This window comes from Solenopsis invicta, chromosome 14 (assembly GCF_016802725.1).
Source record: "Solenopsis invicta isolate M01_SB chromosome 14, UNIL_Sinv_3.0, whole genome shotgun sequence".
In the NCBI taxonomy this organism is placed as follows: Eukaryota; Metazoa; Arthropoda; class Insecta; order Hymenoptera; family Formicidae; genus Solenopsis; species Solenopsis invicta.
Window position 1 is genome coordinate 11,565,293 of NC_052677.1, and position 20,000 is coordinate 11,585,292.

The 20,000-nt window shown below is 41.9% G+C and overlaps 2 protein-coding genes across 5 annotated transcripts in view; one reads left to right on the forward strand and one right to left on the reverse strand.

The window, feature by feature from the left end:
• The first annotated feature begins 205 nt into the window (after positions 1–205).
• LOC105201694 (protein-lysine N-methyltransferase EEF2KMT) lies at positions 206–2,169 on the forward strand. Its single transcript, XM_011169818.3, has 5 exons — positions 206–690; positions 770–913; positions 988–1,176; positions 1,298–1,796; positions 1,883–2,169. The coding sequence occupies exons 1-5, from the start codon at positions 610–612 to the stop codon at positions 1,987–1,989; spliced, it is 1,020 nt and encodes a 339-aa protein (XP_011168120.1). The 5' UTR covers positions 206–609; the 3' UTR covers positions 1,990–2,169.
• LOC105201705 (MICAL-like protein 1) overlaps positions 2,067–20,000 on the reverse strand; it is a 77,088-nt gene continuing 59,154 nt past the window's right edge. For 3 of the 4 annotated variants that reach the window (XM_039457150.1, XM_039457151.1, XM_039457149.1), the window contains 9 exons: positions 14,868–14,956; positions 6,903–7,217; positions 4,244–5,577; positions 3,937–4,162; positions 3,292–3,621; positions 2,992–3,127; positions 2,684–2,912; positions 2,475–2,587; positions 2,067–2,393 (listed from right to left, as the gene is read on the reverse strand). In XM_039457150.1, coding sequence (XP_039313084.1) covers positions 2,218–2,393; positions 2,475–2,587; positions 2,684–2,912; positions 2,992–3,127; positions 3,292–3,621; positions 3,937–4,162; positions 4,244–5,577; positions 6,903–7,217; positions 14,868–14,956 — 2,948 coding nt within the window. In that variant the 3' untranslated portion in view covers positions 2,067–2,217. Of the gene's footprint in view, positions 2,394–2,474; positions 2,588–2,683; positions 2,913–2,991; positions 3,128–3,291; positions 3,622–3,936; positions 4,163–4,243; positions 5,578–6,902; positions 7,218–10,621; positions 10,676–14,867; positions 14,957–20,000 lie in introns of those variants that run through there. The other variant, XM_039457152.1, reaches the window with a different exon arrangement.

Here is a 20,000-nt window from a genome sequence, read left to right on the forward strand (position 1 = left end):
AATTTTAACAAATTTTCGAAGATTTGAGAAGTGCATATTCTAGATGATTTTAATTAAAAAGCCGCTTTTCTCCTTACAAAAATATACATTTTTTTTATTGTCACAAAGAAAATTCTTTCATTAAATATCGACTGTGTTCCGAAACTTATCAGAAATATTTCAATCTCTTTGTCCATGAATAAATTTCAATTTGAGGTTACAAGTGAAAATATATTAGAATTATACCTTTTTCATAAAATGTGCTTTCATGTCACGCTGAACGTTCAAACGTCAGGAAAAAATTGTAACAGAAATTTCGCGCATGATGTGATTCAAGATTCTTTTGTATTACAATTGAAGCGCTGTTTTTTTCTTTCATCTTTTCTCTTTCTCTCTTTAAAGAAAAAGGCAAAGAAGACAATATCAACCATGCAAAAGCTAAAATGAACAGGCCTCGTGTAATTCAACATGGCGTACTTCAGTGTTCGCTCTTTGTTGCACCTTAGCTGGGATATTTTTTACAGAAATGATATATTCACCAGCAATTTTCTATTCGCGCTAATCCAAACGGGGAAATGTGTGTGATCACTTTCAAGCTTTCTATTAAGTCAAAAATTGATAGATAGCGACATGAGTCGCGACATTTACATAGTAAATTATTTAACGAAGCGGTTTCTCTGTTGTACTGCGTTAATTAAAATGGATTTTATGGTACAAAAATCGCTATCGTTACAGTTTCTCTATTTATGATTACACAAAATTTTGGCAATATAAATGGAATGTCTTGCAGGTATCGGACGAGTGCGAAATTTGTGATCTCAATTTAGATATCCAAAAGCAAATTTTGGATAATACAATAAATAGCGACTTGGTGAAGCAATATCCAATAAAAACCTCATACCAGAAAGCATTTTTGAAATTACTTATGCAGAAGGTATATTTAAAATACATAATTTATTTTTGTAAATACAAAATTAGAAGATATTATTATTATTATATGCGATTCAGATTAGTGAAAGTGGTAATGAAGTTCACGATAATCTATATGAAGCATATTGTAGATTGATATCTTTGCCAGATGAAGAATCTGTGCATTATCGCCATTTCTTAGTAGAAAATGGAACGTTAAATTGTATTACTTTGAAGGAGAGCACCAACTTGATTTCTAAAGGCACTACAGGCTTATGTAGCTGGCAGGTACTTACTTATTTTGAAGATAATCTCTTTGAGTGATTTCCAACTATCATTTGTAGCAAAGTGGGAATATTTTTAAGAATTTATCCAAGTCAAGTATTTACATCAGTTGCAATTGTAACAGGGTGCTGTAGTAATGAGTCAATGGGGTGCAGAAAACAAAGGACAGTTTTGTGGAAAAAATGTATTAGAACTTGGTTGTGGAGTTGGATTGACTGGAATGAGCGTAATTAGCGTGTGCTCTCCAAAGCAATACATTTTCTCGGATTGTCATCCAACAGTATTGGACATGCTCTGCGAGAATGTAAAACTCAATTTCCTTTCAAACGAGCAACGTAAACTATCAAATGTATCTGAAGCAATATCGAAGCTACAACTGGAATTAAATTATCAACAAACCAACGTTCAGGTGATAGATTTGAGATGGGAGGATATTGATAAATACGTATTGGAGAGTTCGTCGCAGCCCGACATAATTATTGCCGCTGATATTCTATATGAAAGTAATTCGTTCGACTCATTGACATCAGGATTAAAGCGTCTTTTAACGTTAAATAATTACGCTATTTTCGCTGCAACAGTTCGTAATAAAGACACAGTTTCACAGTTTTTGGATCACTTAGGTACTTTGATCATTCTATTTTGTCAATTAAAAACTGAGTTCTACAGGAACGAAAAAATTTAAATGCCAACATTTTTTCTGTTTTAGGAAATTACGATCTCGCTTTTGAAGAATGTAACTTGTCAGAACGTACAATGTTGATACAATCGATTGATGTGCCTGTTCGGATATTGAAGATTTTTCAAAAGATTTGACGTTAGTTTTATTATAGTAATGCTGATTTATCTATAATTTGGCAGACAATTTGTTTATCGAATTAGGAAACAATCAAGAGGAGCAATTAAACGGGTGATTTTATTAATAACCTTAGCATAACTTCCTACATATATAAATAACAAGGTGTTAAAAATATATATAAAAGTATTAAATATGAAATATTTTCTATATCTATCATCATCGTTAACTGTTAACATTATCATAACTCAAAACCATCTTCTTTTGCCATGGCGTTTGAGTTTCACCTCAGTCTCATCCACATCTTTGTCGGCATCCTTTTTCGTGGCCTTTTTCTTCTTTTCTTTCTCCTTTGTTTTTCCTTTCTTTGTTTTCACTGTAGAAGAATCCTTGTTTTTGCTAGATTGCTCGCTTTTGTTCCTCGCTGAAAGACAAATTTCAATAAAATTTAAACAAAAGCTTACAACGTATTTGACATTAATACATCTATTGTTATAATGTTTACCAGCAAATAAACCCATGTGTTTATTTATGCTCTTATCTTCTTCTATTTCTCTTCGACGATCCATCTCTAAGCATTCAACAATTTCGTTTCTTCTCTCTACAATTTCTACTAACCTAGAGGAAAAAACAGAAAGGTTTACATTGTATGTTAACATGCTATACATTAACATTTAAGTATTTTTTTAAATAAAATATTTTTTTCGGAAATACCTTTGTATCAATGCTTCTTCCCTCTGTTTGTCAAAGTCCGTTTTAGTAGCTTCTGGTTGGCACATGAGACATCGTATTTGATATTCCACTTCAACGTGTTCTTCCTCTAATCTTTGTTGCCTTCGTAGTAACATTAATTCGGCTTGTCTCCTGAACAATTCATTTTTTTCGTTCACTAACGCGAACAACTCCAACACCAGTTCCTCCACTTCCATATCAAGCGACGAGTCTGTCAATTAAAAAGATTAAATGTAAATTACATGTCTTTATAATACAGTTATTCATATTTATACGTGTGCGTTTCTTACCGTCTGCTCTAGGTCCAGATTCGCATTTATCTCGTATCAACTGTTCCAATCGTACACCTTGTCTTTCCAAACCTTGCTGTTGTAATTCTATTTCATCTAATTCTAATTTCACGTCTTTCATAGATATCACTTTGATCTGTAATTAAAAATGTTGTATAAAACTCTTTTTCAAATTTATACGTCCTCAAAACTTAATTCATAAGAAATTTAAATTTCACTGTCAAATATTTGAGTGAAGAAATCTGCACAAAGTTTGCGTAACAAACGCTAAACGTCTTGCGCTAAAGGATAAGATCATACCTTTCTCCTATGCGGAATTGGTCGCGGTGGGGCGGGACCCTTTTTCCTCTTCCATTTTCCTTGCACGCTTTTGTCGGAGTAAGACGTGTAGGAACTGTCGGTGCACAAGACGCTGTTCAAGCTCTGCCTGTTACGATTCGCCTCGTCTTTGTTTGTCTTCTGATCCTCCCACATGTTCAAGCCACGATCATCGCTGCGAAGCTTGATTATGGGAGATTCATCAAAACTTGGCGCATTGCTGATCGATACATTGCGAGGTGTGCTGGTTGGCATTGGCGGTGGAGGAGCTGGCTTTGTTTTTCGAGCTCGTGGCGTTGTGCGAGATGAGTCCTTTATCACAAGAAAAAGTCGAATGATATATAAACGCTTTTTTTGTACAATGTTTATAAATATATGCTCGTATTCAGAAAGTGCTTATAAAAATGTTGAATTTTTTTTTCGTTATTTTATCTTTGTTTTACATTTAATGAACGATAAAGATAGAATGACGAAAAAAGGTGCCAACATCTTTGTGTGCGCGTTCTGAACGCGAACACGGACCTTTATGTATGTTATGACATTATAACAGTAAATTTTTATCAATGTCAAATTAAAAATAGTGGATTAAGATTTAAAAAAAAAAAAAAAAAACAATTTAAGACTTACGTGATAGGGTAATGTGCTGCTATACGTTTTAAGTGTAGATGATTCGCGCTGATCAGTAGGAAACAGTTCTTTCGCAACCGGTGGTTGAGGCGCAGGTTTCTTCTTTCTGTACGTCCCACCGGGAGTTGTGGTTGATTCGGAACTAGTTAAGGAACTATTAGACGCGTACACGCCTCCACGATCTAAATCAGCTCTCCGTGGCATGACACTTACATCGGAAGTGATCCTGTTCACATAATAGTAAAACAAATGTTAGCGCGATATTCTTGTACTACATAGCACTGCTGAAATAAAGCGGAAAACGTACTTGATAGTACGCGGTTTCGGCACAGGCACACTTCCAGACGGCGTTTCGTCTTCTAAAGTCAGAAAAGCCTCGTCGCTACCGTGCTCCTCTTCGTCGTCGCTCCAGAATGGATTAAGATTAATTTGCGGCGCAGCCAAGACTCGCTTCGTCACGGACGCTTCCCGATTCTCCGGTTTACTCCTTGCCGCTGGCTTCGGCGGTTCCGGTTCCTCGATGTCCTCGTCCTCGCTGCCGAATGGATTAGTCGATACTTTGTTGTTCCTAGAGCTGTTCATCACAGTCCGCGATTTACCCTCCACGGGGTCGTCTTCCTCGTCGCTCTTGAAAGGGTTTAGGTCTTCCGGGTAATCTTCGTTGTCACTTAAATTGATGCCTTTCGCGGTCAGCAAGCTAGTACCCGCTGCTCTCTCGTAATGCTCCCCATCAATCTCACCGTTTTCGATTCGATCGTCCTCGATCTTCGCGAAGCTCTCTTTCTGTCTTTCGATACTTCTGACTTTCGTGCTGCTCTCGAGCTGCGTATCGAGACGTTCCTCGTTATTCGCTCGTACGATGTCCTTTGAAAAGGTCTCCTCGCTTTCTCCGCTACTGATGATCTTCAAGTCTTCGTTTTGCTGTTTGCCGACTTTCTCGAAGCTGTCTTTACGCTTATCAGTATTTTTAATTATCGAGTCTTCCTCGAGCCTCTTTTCCGGATGTTTCGTTTCTTCCTCGTTCATTGGAAGAACGTCCGGTGACAGGTCGCAGGAGTCGCCTTGAACTACTGGACTTCTCTTCTTGCTTCTATCCACCCCATCGACGCAATCCCTTTTCTCTCGGGCCTCAAACATTTGGAGCCTCTGCTGAACCAACGAGAGTCTCGTTTCGGGATTGGCTCGTTCACCGGCGCGTCCTGGCGACTCTTTGGTATTCTCCTCTCTTCTCTTCTTACCTATGTCATGGAATGAAATGGCAGTCGATCGCTGATCCTCGTCGCTCCTAATGTCTAAGCTATTTAACGCGCTATGTACATCGTAACGCTCAATGTTGGACTCCTCCATATCCGGGGAATCCGTCACGGAACTGCGGGATTCCTCCTCCTCCTCCTCCTCTTCATCATCATCTTCATCATCATCATTCTCCTCTTCTTCCTCCTCGTTCGCGTCGTCGTCTGGGAATGCCGAGCCGATCCTGCTTTTCGTTTGCTCGTGATGATCCAAGTCGATCTTGACATCTTTTGTGCTCGCGATAGACTCGTCGAGCTTCTCGGAAAGCAGATGGCTGGTCATAAAGCTCTTACGCATTTGCGACGTGTGGGAGATTAAATCGGGCACCGCAGCGTTCTCCAGTACACCCTGCGCACACAACAAAGCCTCGTCAATCGACTTCTTTTCAATGCGAATGCTCATTTAAAGATGATAGATAAAGAGATATATAGAACATTTTTTTCTCAAAATATTGAGAAAAATATAAAAAAAAAAATACAGATTGTTTTACATTGCATTTGAAAGTAGTGAGAAAAATTTGGCGATAATTTTCCATCTGGATAAAAAATTATTTTAATAAGCAATAGACATGTGCGATAATGAAAATATAATTAATAATGAAATAATAAAAAAAAATCTAAATTTTTTTATCTAAGCACTCTAAATATTCAAGATGATTTATGTAAAGTTTCATTGCGACGCAGAGATCAGTTCTGTAAAATAAAAAAATTTTTTTATTTACAAAATAACTATAAAGCAATAATCGCAATAAAACTTTGTATAAATCATAAATCGTCTGGAATACTAAAATATTTGCACAAAAAATTTAGATTTTTCCGAGAGGGAATTCACAACCCAAAATTTTGTACACCAATGCCGATTTTTGGCATTGCTGTAAAACACTGCCGACATTTTTGCACACTGCCGACAATGCTTATTGTTAGTCAATGCCTACAATGCCGTCAATCCTATATTAAAATTAAGGCAATGCCATGCAATTATGAACACTACCGCGTGCCCATTATCATACGCCAATGCCTGCACAAGAATTCTAAAGCTTTCCCGAAGTATTCAAAAATTTTTGTGCTCAACCCCATGATCGAAAAACCGACTCTGAAATGAGCTCACCACTCCCCAACCACTGACGACAATGCCGTCAATATTATAGGTCACTGCTTACTTTTTTCGGCAGTCCACTGCCGAAATTTTGTACATCAATGCCGGCTGTGAATTTCCCCTCGGATTTTTCTTAATGTTGTAAAAAATAATTTGATTTTCAATAACAAATAGAGCAAATAAACTATAAAAATAAGATCATTGCACCAGTCAGTGAACAAATAAAACATTGTGCTAGTCAATGAACATATAAATAAAATTTTAATATAATTACATTTTTAAATAAAAAAATGATATTTTAATAAAATGTTTCTGAAAATTAGAAAAATACTATTAATTTGTAATTCATTATTTCAAAGTTTTATTATTTTAATACTTTTCTAAACATAGTCATTTACTGGTGATTGTTCAGCAGCTGGTGCAGTGCTATCCTATATTAGTAAATAAAAATATAATTTTGTTCACACAACTTTCTTTGGGGTGTTAATATCAAACACATTTTCAAATTTCATTTACTTTGCAGGGACCGTACGTCCGATACATTCTCAAATCGCGAATTAAAAACTGCAAAAACTGACCTTCCTCTCCGTTTTTTCCTCGTCGCTGAGCGGCCTCGATTCATTCTTCTCCCTTTCCGTGGCGGACATCGGTGACTCGGCGGCGTACCTGTGACGCACGTCGTCGGTCTCCTCTTCGTCCGGACACGTCTCGCAGCAGTACTGGCCTTCCTCGGTCTCGTAGTAGTTGCCTGGCGTCAGCTGGTTGGCACAGCGAGCGCACCGGAAGCAGGTACGGTGATAAGGAGCGCGCGCTATCAGCAGCTTCTCCGCCAGGAAGACCGGCAGCCCGCATGCGGCGCACGGATCCCTCCGCATCCCCAGACGCGACCCCACCTGTGTTATCGGGTCGAACACGAATATCGAGGTTACCGTCGTCATATTCTTTCATCCATCGTGTTATCTCTGTAGCGTAGTAGTAGCGGCTAAATAAAAGTGCACGCGATTTTATGCAAAACGCCTACCGCCACCACACTGCCATCGCCATCACCACCACCACCACCACCACCCTCACCGATTTTATCGGAGAGGCTCGAACGATCGCTCCCTAAATTAGTTTTCTTTTTTCTTTCGCGTGCGCCTGCAATTACCCCCGAAATCGAAGCGAGCCTCATAAATCGTTGCGAAGGGGCTTGAATTTTTATATGGCGCGAAATTCTACGACATTATCACTCCAATTGCGGAAATCGTTTTTCCCCCGCGGTCGGAAAAGCGTACAGCTGGAGATAAATATTGGCAAATTGTAGGTCGCGCATTTGTAACGAGCCATTGGATATCGAGCTTCTACCACTCGTGTGTCGGTCTTTTACACAGCCAGCGAATTTCCACAATAGCGGCCGGCCATACATCTCACGTATATTATCGCGGTATGCATCTAGTGTCCGGTGAATCCAATAATGCATCGGATCGGTGGTGACTTCTATACGGAACGTGCCACGGGCGGGGTAACGTGCAAGTGTGGTATATCGTCGCGGCCGTAATAATGAGAACGTTTGCTTCGCGGGAGCGGGATAAGAGGAAAGAATAGCACCGTCACGCGCGTTAAAATCCTTGTCGCGGGTAAAGAGAAATGAAATGCGCGTCGTTCGCCGGAACTTGGATTGGAAAAAGGAATGGCGATCGCGCGTCGAATATTCTTTCTCGCGTTTCCCTTTCGAACTTTCGCGATATTGACGTAAGGACGTGGAAAGATTCTGTAAAACTCTCTTTGTGCTCGCGCGGTCGGTCTATTGTAATACACATTCGGCGATACATTGAACAATTTTTACGATATTCCAATATCACTAGCGGCGTTTTATTGAGCATTATTCTGACATTATCTGACAGAAAAATTGACTCAGTGTATAACGTGAAAGATCTAAAGAAATATCTCTCTCTCTCTCTCTCTCTTTCTCTCCCTCTTTGTAGGCATGCAGAAATTGTGAAAAATTTATTACCGATTATTTATTGTAAATGAGACTCGTGCTGAAGGAAAATGATGATTTAATTAAAAAACGATGAATAATAATACGCGTCTCTGAGCTCTTCTTTTTTTATTTTTTCGTCGCGTCATCCGTCCGCGAGGACTTAAAAATCCATACGCTAATCCTTCTCGCTGAAAAATTGCACGGATGATAGGTTGCTAACCGCAAGATCGATTCCCCATTAAAATTTCATCGATGCCACGTGCATGAGTTTTCCATAGGCGGTTAAATAAAGCGGCGATCGATCGCGGGTTAGTACAACAAAAAGAAGAAAGAAAAGGATTTGCTCCGCGATTTTCGTCTCGCGATCGTTTTTCTCCTCGCTCTTATTGAATAATAAACATTGCGCCAACGCAAATGTATCGATTACTAACAGACGCATTATGACGTGGAACGTCAACGTTTATCGCGAGCGTATCTCGAGAATTAATAAATGTATTAGTGTTCGTAACGTGATTAATTAAACGGATCTGTGACAGATCGAAAACTTCTAACACCGAAGCCACTGGCTGGCGCGGGGCGGGGCGTTTTGATTTCGCAAGAGAGCGTAAACGTCGCGCGTCGCGCCCAAGCTATCCGAGCATCGATTTTCGAGCGACGCTAAGTGCGCGATTAATTAATTTGATCGGCGATAAGCGCGACGTTTTTACGGTTGCAACCGGCTCTGCTCGAATCGTCGCCGCAGAAAAACCCGTCACGGACACTTTGTTATCCCCTCCCCCCCCCACCCTCCTCTCACTCTCTTCGAAGCCTTTTATCGCGCGCTCGTAGAGAACTACCGTGCGTGAGAATTAATCTTCTTAATTAAAGCGCCTTTGTTTCGTGACGGAAAGAAATCGAGAGCGAATTTTCGACGTTGCCTCACCGTTTCTCTGTCTCGCATGTATAATAAGTTTTCCTCGCAGAGACGCGGAGACGACGGGAAACGGCACGCGGCGACGATTCGACTGCGTGGAACTCGCGGCGGAGAGGCTGCTGACCGCGCGCGTCCGATTTCTATTGCGTGAGCGAGCGAACGCGTGCTAGCGTGCGTGCGTACGTACGTGCGTGCGTGTGCATGCATACGGCGAGTGTACACGCAAACGGAGTGGCAATGACATATAAATAGAACGTCGCGCTCCGGCGACTCGCTGCTCATGATTAATTACCTTCCACGGCTTTGTAACGTATAGACTTAGTAAATGAGGCGATTGTTGACGAGATAGTCGAGCTTTCGGCTTATTGTTAAACGCGCGCGCGCGCACGCTCGCGAGTCTCTTTATTCGCGGCCCGAAATACCACGGGCGTTCCCGGACGGTCGCTTCCGGGGTTGGAATTCGTCGGCCACACACGCACACGCACGAACGCACACGCACACGCACGAACACACACGCACACACACACACACACACACACACACACTCTCTCTCTCTCTCTTCGGCGAAGGGCGACGAGTCGTCGTCCGGAATAGCGAGAGGTGTCTCCAACGGATTGATCGATTGATTCTTTCGACCGGTGTATAGCGCGGGCGGAGAAACGCAACGAGCGCGGTGTACGGATCGTTTATTCTGACAGAGCGACGATAGTCTCCGGTCGCGAAAAACGTGACGGGACTTTCGCGACGACGACGATGACGATTCGTATCTTCTGCGACTCGTTGAGATTCGCTGCGATGCTTTCACGCTGCAAACAAAGTCCGCGCGCGCGAGGCAACGAATTTGTTCTCCATAGCGAGAGGGATGACAGCAAACAGATCTCAGCGAGACCGGACGGCACGCCAGCCAGTCTATGCGCATATTGTGTAAAATAAAAAGAAAAACGTAAAACTGCGAACGGCGAATAACGGCCGTGTGCCGCCGCTCGTCAGTGTCGTTAGCTAGCATGACACGAGGAAACGTAACAATTTCTACGAGTAGTAATAAGACATTCCGGCTGTCCCGTGCAGAAACGAGTCAAGCGGTGCCTGCGACTCGTGAGCTTCGGCTCGAACTCGCCTCGTTTTCTTCCGCCTCCTCCCTTTGGCAATCCAAGCCCGACAAGTAGCGTGGCTACTTCTTCTCTACGCGTCCCTCTTCCGTCATTAATACGGAGAAAAAAAAATAATATAGTGCGAATCTCCCGCCTTTATACCGAATCACGCCGTGCGTTAAAATGAAATGATCGCGCTGTATGCGTGCGCGTGTGTACGTGTGTGTATGTGCGCGCAATGTCGGAGCATGCCAGCATGCAAGCAGCAGCAGCAACCCAACAACGATCAACCATAGGCAAGCAAAAACAATAACGAGAAAGCGAAATTACCTTCTAGCAGAATATTTCAGGTTTATATTGCCCCATTAAGTCCAAGCTTTCCTCCTGGAGAACAAAAATAAACGATGAGAGATGGGATTGACACACAGATGACGTTTCGCGACGCAACGACGGTAGAATCGACGGGAGAACTTTGGCCCCGACGACGCCGCGACGCGCGGATCGCAGGCGTAACGCTTACGCGCCGTCCGCGTAAGCGTTACGCTTCGGGCTAATTTTATTTTATCGCGACCCGCGCCTGGGATTATTCACCGAGCGGCTTTCAGAGAGGGAAAATTCGATTTTGTTTTATTTTATTTTATTTTTTTCGCTCCGCGTTTCCTCGCTTGCATAAGCCTATCAACGGCGGGTTTGCCGCGTGACTCACACGTGTCGGCTTTAACTATGGCGAGCGGTTATGCGAGCCGTAATAATGAACGAAACTCGACCCACGCGAGAACGGATACGCCACGTCCGTCCGTCCGTCGTGCGTACTCGACGCTCTCGTTCCTCCTCGCGGCCGGGAATTACGGGTCGTCGTTCAAATTAAAACGTCGCTCTTCGCTTCGATCTATCGGAACGAACGCTTTGCGGGTCGGCGATGGCGCGTGTGAGGCGAACCAGAGGCGAACTGACCAGCGGCAGCGGCGGCGGCGAGTCCTCGAGCGAGGAAATGCGCGGCATGCGTGTGGGTCGAGCCTTGACGACGACGACGACAAGGCGAGCGGACGCGATAGGAGCTAATTAATGCGAACTTGATATGCGCGCGGTATCTCGGAAACAACCGCGGAGTTTCGTAATAACCGGAATTTCGCGTCTCGTCGCGCCGCGACGACGCGCGAACTTTGCCCAACGCCCCGCCGCCCGTCTTGTCATCGGGATTGTCACAACTTCGTAACAGAAGTTGGAAGTCTGACCTACGTTCGCGTGACTTCTACTTCGAGCCAGTCAACATTTCCAGGGTCCGCAGTAGGGGCTACTACCATGGGAGACTATTCCTCCGAGAGTTCGCGGTTGCACGGAAATAACGTCGGGAACGGCGTGTCGGGCTGTCGACGGGACCTTGAAGAAATTCGCGAGCAAACTACGCCTCGTTCCGGTAACAACGGTAACTTCTTGCGCTCACGACTATTCCAAGCTAAGCGCTCGCTGCTCGCGTGCCTGCACGAATAAGGCACAAAGGGTTTCGACGAGAGAGAGAGAGAGAGAGAGAGAGAGAGAGAGAGAGAGAGAGAGAGAGAGGAGGAGGTGGAGAAGAGGCGAGAGTGGATAACTATCGGTGTTACATTGGAGCTACAACGCAAAAATCGGGAACGAACATTTTCTTACGGTCCCGTTTTCCCGCAACTTACTCGACCGAAATCCTCCGACGCGCGTCGATACTCCTCTCTCTTTATCTCTCTCTCTCTCTCTCTCTCTCTTCTTCGTGGTACTCGCTGCCGTTGGCGAATGCAAATGTTCTCTCCCGGACCGCTTATTAAGAACGATCGTCCGTATCGGTCTAGGTAGCAATAGCGGACACCGGTAAGTACGAAGGAAGAGTCCGGAATCGGGATCACGAAGGCGGCCGGCATGACTGACAGAAGCGGTCATTGTTGGCCGCGAAATCACCGGCTAAATGGATCCCCGGGACAGATACCGTGCACGCCAACCGCGCGTTTCTTCGCCCCGTGACCTTCGGCTCTCTCTCTCTCGCGTCTCTCCCTCTGTCTCCTTCTCGGGTCCGTTTTACGCGCGGAAGAGTTCGCGAGTCGGTTGCGAAAACGCGATAATTCGCGACTTTGCGCGATTTTCGTAGAGAATAAAAAAAAAAAGAGGGGTTGTGCCGCGCGAAAGTTTCGTTTTGCGAGAGCAACATGATGATGACGAACGAAGCAGACGTCACAAACCTTCGTACTGGACACGAGGACACAAGTTTCGCACATACAAAACTAACACATTTTGAAACATCGACGAGCGAGCGCAATTAATCACTCGCAGAAGGCGCAAGCCACCGAGAGTGCAAAGTAAATTTCGCGCAAGGCAAACAGCACGTACAGCTCCGCACATTGCATAACACTACCGTCCATCAATTTTCTCAAAACACATAAAAATGATGGATCCCGGAATGTAATCGACACAAAAATATAATCGATCGTCCGTGACGGGGTGCACGTGTGTTGCTACGTGTGTGCGATCGTGTGGACGAGCGTCAGACCTATCTCTTGCCGCCCACGCTCTCGTGTTCGACCGGTCATCATCAAGCGAGATAATGGAAAAAGGGCAAATTTATATATTTTCGAATATACAGGGGAAGCTTGCTGAATGCGTATTTATTCAATATTTTACATTTTTTTACTTCATATAAACAACATTTGTTGACAAAAATAAATAAGAAAAATAAACAAAAGTAAATAAGAAAGAAGTAATGTAGACGAAAATTTAACAACTTTCATTTTGTTTTGTGCATGCTATCGGCTTTTTAGAAAATCAGACACACCTGCATGATGTAAATTTTTCAACAACCGATGATAACATAATTATACAACTTTATTTCGAATTGTTATATTTTCATAAAGAAAGGCTTGTTAAAGAACATTTTACATTTATTATATATTTACAATTATGATAAAAATTAAATCGATATTTTTATAAACTCTATAAAGTTTCTTAATTCGTATACGCTAAGATAAAAAATTGTAGCTGTGGCAATTATAAAGAAATAATCAACAAATTTTAATAAATGTTAATAGAATTACATAGTTAAGTCAACTATATATTACAGTTATTGCAATTAAGTTAAGAGAACTAATAAAAAAATAGTTGTAATATACTATAATATAGTAATCCTCTCTTAACCATTAATTAATGGCAATAACTGTAATATAGTTCACTTAACTACATATTATAATTCTAACAAATTTGTACAGTTGTCCCCTTATAGCTGCCACCGCTGTAATATTTTCTCTCAATGTACCACTACTTTAACTATGAAGAAATGATACTAATGTAATTGATAAATGATAATAATAAAACTAGTAATTGCCACAAATAAAAATGTATCAATTGCAAAAATAAGTTCAAGCCTGTTTTATTTCAGTATTCTTTACTTTTCAACATTGTTATTTATTAATTATTTGATCGCTTTTTCGATTATTTTTAAATTATATTATACTGCAATAAAATAAACTTTGATTAATGGTTTCTTTCACTTTTAATTACTTTAATTCATAAATTCCGATATTTTCGAAGCGGTACGATTTAAGAGATCACAGGTACGCTTTAGACGATCGGTTTTCTAAATCACGCCTTTCGCAGCATGCTACGGAAAAGCTTGTAACAAATTAATTAGTCAATAGATGACCGAAACATCAAGTTACAATTTCGAACTTTGCACCCAAAAAACAGCATCGAGTGTGAAATCTAATAAAAAATAAAATAGCTTAAGTGGTACGCATTTGGCAACTCTTTCCCTACACATAAAATGGAAAAAGGGCATGCGCGTGCGCGTGTGTCGATAATGCGCGCGTGATATTACGCAAATGCAACAGCGATGGCATTTTGTTTGTTGGCTGTTGTTGCAACGCCGCGATGACGCCGGTGTCAAGGTAAACCGCGCATGAACGGGCGATACGAGGACTCTCCTCGGGATTCTCGGCCGCGATCTAGCGCGAAGGAAAATCTGAATTCGATTTTTTCTTTTTTTTTTTTTTGCGAAGCCGCTTACAAACGCGGGGTTTCTAAAAATGAACGGCGGAGTGGGTCGACCGGTCTCGCAATGAACACGCGATTGACGCGATACATGATTAGTGAGAGAGAAGAGAAAAAAAACTTAGAAGATGATCGATTAACACGTTGAGTGGCGTCAAAGTCACGTAAACATGTGACTCACCAGGCCCGTCCAATCGCCGCTAATTCACGATATACCCACATCCGTTTGTGGAAGATGAAACGCGCGACGGAATAAAGCGATTTACAAGAATAGCCGTCCCGTGTGGTATATGCTTTCGCGTAATGGTGATGGCTCGCGATGATTGCGTAAGTTAACGAGGAGTATCACTCAACGTGTTACGACGCGACGGTTCTCCGCTCTGGAAAAGCTTGAGGGAGCTTCCAAGCCCGCGAGACTTACGAAGCTTACGTATGGAAATTACATAATGACATTCAAAGAGGGAGCCGGGCGAAAGAAAGTTACGAGAAGCGTGTGCCTCGGTCGATCGAACGAACGATCGATCGATCGACTGATTGATCGTGTTGTAATCATAATCGTGACGCGTACCTTTTGTTTAGGAGATTCTGGAACAGGGGCAATCCTCTCGTCGGCAGTTTCGGTCGTTCTGTTCGTCGCCAGACGGCTGGGTGAAGATCCTGAAGACAAAACGAAGATAAACACTTTTTTTTTCTTCAACAATTAAGCATTGTTTCATGTCGTCGTTGAACTAATAATTTTCATTCGGATAAAAGTGGATAAAAGTACGAGAGATAATTGGAGCGCGAAGAGCTCCCCCTTTTTTTTAACGAGAAATTTAAGGATGTACTGACCGTATTTCAAAACATTACTAAAAATGTAAAAATTTCATAGACTATTCTATTATGATGTTGAGTATCCTTATAAAATTTCGGCACAATTCACTTATTGGTTTAAAAGTCAATTAATTTTTTGATTACTCTTGATTTGTATGTAAAATCGTGTGTTTTGCAATGTACTGAGAAAAAAAAATTAACTAGACTTTAATAAAAATTTGTTTGAATACTCGCAATGAAATATTTATTTACGGCACACGAATATTTATTCAATTAAAACAATGATAGTCACTTTACATCAGTGATTTTTTTCCGTTTAAATAAATATTTACTTACTTTAGTAAATGTTTCATTTCAGGTATTCTAATAAATGTATATTAAAATTTTCTCTCAGTGTACTTATTTGTAAATTGGATGGGGAAGTGGCATTACCACTTAAATCAAAATTTTTACATATACTAATAAATATTCATGCAAAAATTCATTTAAATCCACTTAAAAGTTATTTATATTTAAAACTGCAACAAAATATAATAATTTTCGCTGCGAAAACCGTTACAAATCAAATTGCCCATCGTTTCCTTCTTCGCGGCTAAGTTTCAGGGCCAAAATTCGAACATTCGCGAGCAAAATTTTTCGTCGCTCAGGAAAAAAAAATACGAATAAACCCAGAGAAGCCTCTTCAATTTATAAATTTCGATTACTTTCAGCTCGTATTTTATAGCCGAGGCATTCCCCGAAGCGAGGGGACAGCTGTTTCGTTTCAATTGTCTCGATGAAATACCGCCGACGTGGACTACGAAATGTCTCCCGCGCAAGTTTCCTTCGTAGGACGAATATTTACGAACGGAGAACGCGCAGAAAGTACCGCTATTGTGGTAACGGAAATACCACGCTTCTGTTTCAACGACAATATTGACTTTTCTTTTTTCGCAGGGCGAAGTACGAAGAAAAGTTATCCACGACTCGGCGCGTTTGCATAAAATCTCATTATTTACGCCGGGCGCCGATCAAGCTGCGTGATCCAAAGTGTAAATTCACGTGACATTTTTCCCCGTAGCCTCTCTTTCTCTCTCTCTCTCTCTCTCTCCTCTCCCGTGTCGGCGAATGGGAATGCGAGATTACAATAATAATCAGGCTTCGCTCGAGGAAGCTCATTTATCTCAGCTTCTGTTCCTTCGCTTTATTACGACGGCGCTGCGCGCGACGACGACGCGCTCGTAAGTATACGAGCAAGTTGAAAGTATCCTCTCGTATTATAGCAGCGAGATTCGATAAGTGTATACCTTCCACCTTTCCCTAACGCAAGACAAACGTTCAACGCTATCGTCCGTCCGTCCGAGTCTAATCCCCGGCCGCGAGAGCGCGGGCCTAATGTAGCTATAAAGCGGACAGGACGCTCGACTACCGAGCAATGTGGCAATTTCCTCGTTGCAGGTAGTGATTTCAAGAACGGTATAGGTCCTCACGATCGCGCTAATTCGCGGCTGCGCGGGCAGCTGAGGAGAGGATCGTCTTCCTATCCAGATCGGGATTAACCGTCGTTCAAAGGTTAACGGTACGGTTAATCCGCGGGAGGCTGCTGCTGCTGCTGCTGCTGCTGGGATTCCACGAGATTAGAAAACTGAGGAAAAGGATGGACTTTTAATAGATTTACGCGGCAGCGCCGCGCATATCTCGTCTCTAGCGACGCGTAGAGCTCTCTCGAAGTAACACACGCTCGATTGATATTCCCCGGCAAATCACGCGCCCTATTCTCGCAATTGCGGGCGCGATTGCGGAAGGGAGAGAGGGGGGAGGGATAGTGGAGAAAAGATTAGAGATCACGAGACGCGAGAGGCAACGTTATAACATCGACACTTTGCGTAACGAAACGCCGCCGGGTTTCAAAGCGCCGAGCGCGAAGCCGGGAGCTGGAAATCGAATCATTCACGCCAATCTTCTCGATGCCAGGCCGGCAAGGGAAAGGGATTACGATATATATGAAATATCCTTCCAATTTACCGTTAAAGTTTAGCTCTCAAAAGTTTCAGCGAGAATTAGATATTCGCGAATAGCGCGCGCGCGCGCTTTCATAAGTGACGCGATGAGAGAATCGAATTTCGCCAATTCGCTTTGGGGAAATTCTTGTGAGGAGGGTGCGATCGAAAAATCAAAGTGCCTTCAATCCGTTTAAAAATTAAAATGTAGAATATTATTTGAGGCGAAGCCAACTGCACTTCTCAACGAAATTAAAGAAACACTTGAAATCAGCGGGGAAAAGAGGACTAAATTCAAAGTCAGGTATCTTTTAACGAAAAATCGTCGCAGAGAGACTGTTTTTTTTTTAAAGGCGTTTTAAAGCTCTCGTCTTCCGCTTCAAAGCACGTTCTCTGCAAAGATTTTACTACTTACAAACAACGCTAATTTAAAGTCAAGTAGAATATATTAAAATTTCAAACTGACTGACCGTGTGGCTTCTAAAAAAAATTTAAAGTTTAAATTAGAGTTTTATACATGGCAACTTATAACGGATGCATCGAACGACTGAAATATCGCTTTGCATTACTTTTTAAAATGCTTCGATACACATGAAAATTAGATGAATAGTTGAAAATACTTTTCGTACGTCCTTGCAAAAATTCAACTCCAATTATACAAGTTTTTCATATATGTATATCAGTAAAAAGATGATGAAAATATATTTGTGAATTAATGAATTTTGATAAACTAAAAAAATATGAAAAATTTAACGACGCTGTCGAATATTAATTAAAAATTCAGCCAATGCAAAGTGCCAGGTGTAGGTGAGTACTGAAAAATCATAGATTAATTGTGTAAATGTGCAATCGCGTTCGATATTTTTTACGGAAAAACTAGGAATACGAATAATAAAAATAGTAAAATGTTATTAATGGTAATCAAAAACGTTTCATTAATTTAATTTTCGGCAGTTGAAACCAATAATGATTTCGCGGAAATCGAAATGCATGCTCTATTTCAACAACTGTTCCAACAATAATTTATAAGTCACTTTTTTCCGAGATTGCATCAATCATGCCTTCTTAAATGCACTTCGCGTGGAACAAGACGAATACGATATTTCCAATAATTACGACACTGTTCCAATAATTGCACCGTTAAAAATAGGCAGCAAAATTTAATGTAATGTAATGTAAATGAAGCAGACTTCAAGCAGCTACATTTAGAAATAACTTATAATAAATAAAAATACTTGATATCTTCAAAAGTGCACTAAATTTCATGCACATATTTTTCAATACACAGATACATTAAATTTAATGTATCTTGTGTAACCTAAAAATACATTGAATTTCATAATATATTTGTAATAATGTGGCATCTATACATTGTTAAAAATCGGCAGCAGAAACGTTTAATGAAACGTTTAATGAAACGTAACGAAAGCAAATTACAAGCAGGCATATTAAAAAACATTTAATGTACATTTAATGTAAATTTGATGTTGTCAAAAGTGCACTAAAGGTGCACTAATTTCATGCACATGATTTTCACTTATTGATACATTAAATTTACTGTACATTAAATTTAACGTGTAACTTAAAAATACATTAAGTTTTATGACATTTTTAACAGTGTAGATACACGTTAAAGAAACTAAATATCCGGCTTGACGGGCGCATGTAATTCGCGTGTAATTCGCGAGGCGAACCCGACTCGCTCGCGTTTGTCGCCGTAAAGGAGAGCGAAAATTTCGTAACAATCGCGAGAAGAGGACAACGGCAATAACGTTCGTTCAACAAGTGGTTGTAAACGATAACGTAAAGGGTCGATGCCGCTAGCGGCAGCTATTTTCCGATCGAGATGGGAACGGCGAAAAAGCCGCGGAAAAAGGAATGCAAATCTTGCGGCGGCTCAACAAGTGGCTACTCAAATTTTCAAAGCCAGCCTCGCAATCGGACAACCGGTTAATTGCGCTCCTGATAATTAGAGCTCCGCGGGACCCGATAAAAACGACGAATTAAACATCGACAGAAGTTGCCGCGCGCTTTTTGCAAGACGGCGTTCTTGCCCGCTCGCGACGAGCGCGAGGAGATCAAGGAGCCGCGACATATCCATTTCGTTTCGACTCGAAAGAAATTCTTACAGATTTTCGTCGATCGCGAGAAAATAAATTAAACTCTCGCAATTCCAAAATGATCTCCGCGCTTCGCGTCCCCCGAGATTCGCATTGTCGGAGCAGATAACGACCTCGCGGGCTTGTATAGCGCAACTTCCGCGACAGACGTCACGCGCGTGATATTAATCGAAGGGACAATTGCGAGAGATACGCGAAGAGGAGAGAAAGCTGGAAATCAATCGCTGTGACACGAGCCCGATCGGCGCGGCCTATTTGGCCCATTTAGCGAACGAGCTCTGGTGCGATCGGTGTCGGGTACGCGAGAGACATTAATGCGCCGCGACGTTTCGAACGTCACGCCTGTCGATCGCGGACTCGCTCGTTGATTTCAACCTGAAAACGAACGTGATGCGTGTGCCGATAAAATGCTTTTTTCGCAGCCCCGGCCGTGCCTCTCGAATCGTCACTCGGAGACACGCCACGACGCAAAACGCGAACGCGGTCACGTTTGCCCGAAGAAAACGCGCGTGTGCGCCGTGTATACGTGTAAAGTAGTGCAATCGAATTTACTTGCACTTTATCATCGTTTCGATAAAAATCATATAGAGATCGATCTTCCGCGACATAAGAAAGGCGAATTACGCAAACTAGTTCACGTCAAACTGGGTTTGCGTAAAAAAAAAAAAAAAAAATTTCTCTCCGCAAAATTCGCGTTGAAGGATAATAAAAGGGACGACGCTCGACTACGGGGGGTGCAAAAACGCTTCTTCGGAGGGAAAAAAAAAACCCTCCGACTGTTCTTCCCAA

Bases quoted from the DNA above. Each gene is read 5' to 3' on its own strand.
- LOC105201694 (XM_011169818.3), top strand. From the start codon at position 610: ATGAGTCGCGACATTTACATAGTAAATTATTTAACGAAGCGGTTTCTC. The intron at 691-769 runs GTACAAAAATCG...AATGTCTTGCAG, and splicing joins TAATTAAAATGGATTTTATG to GTATCGGACGAGTGCGAAAT. The intron at 914-987 runs GTATATTTAAAA...TATGCGATTCAG, and splicing joins TGAAATTACTTATGCAGAAG to ATTAGTGAAAGTGGTAATGA.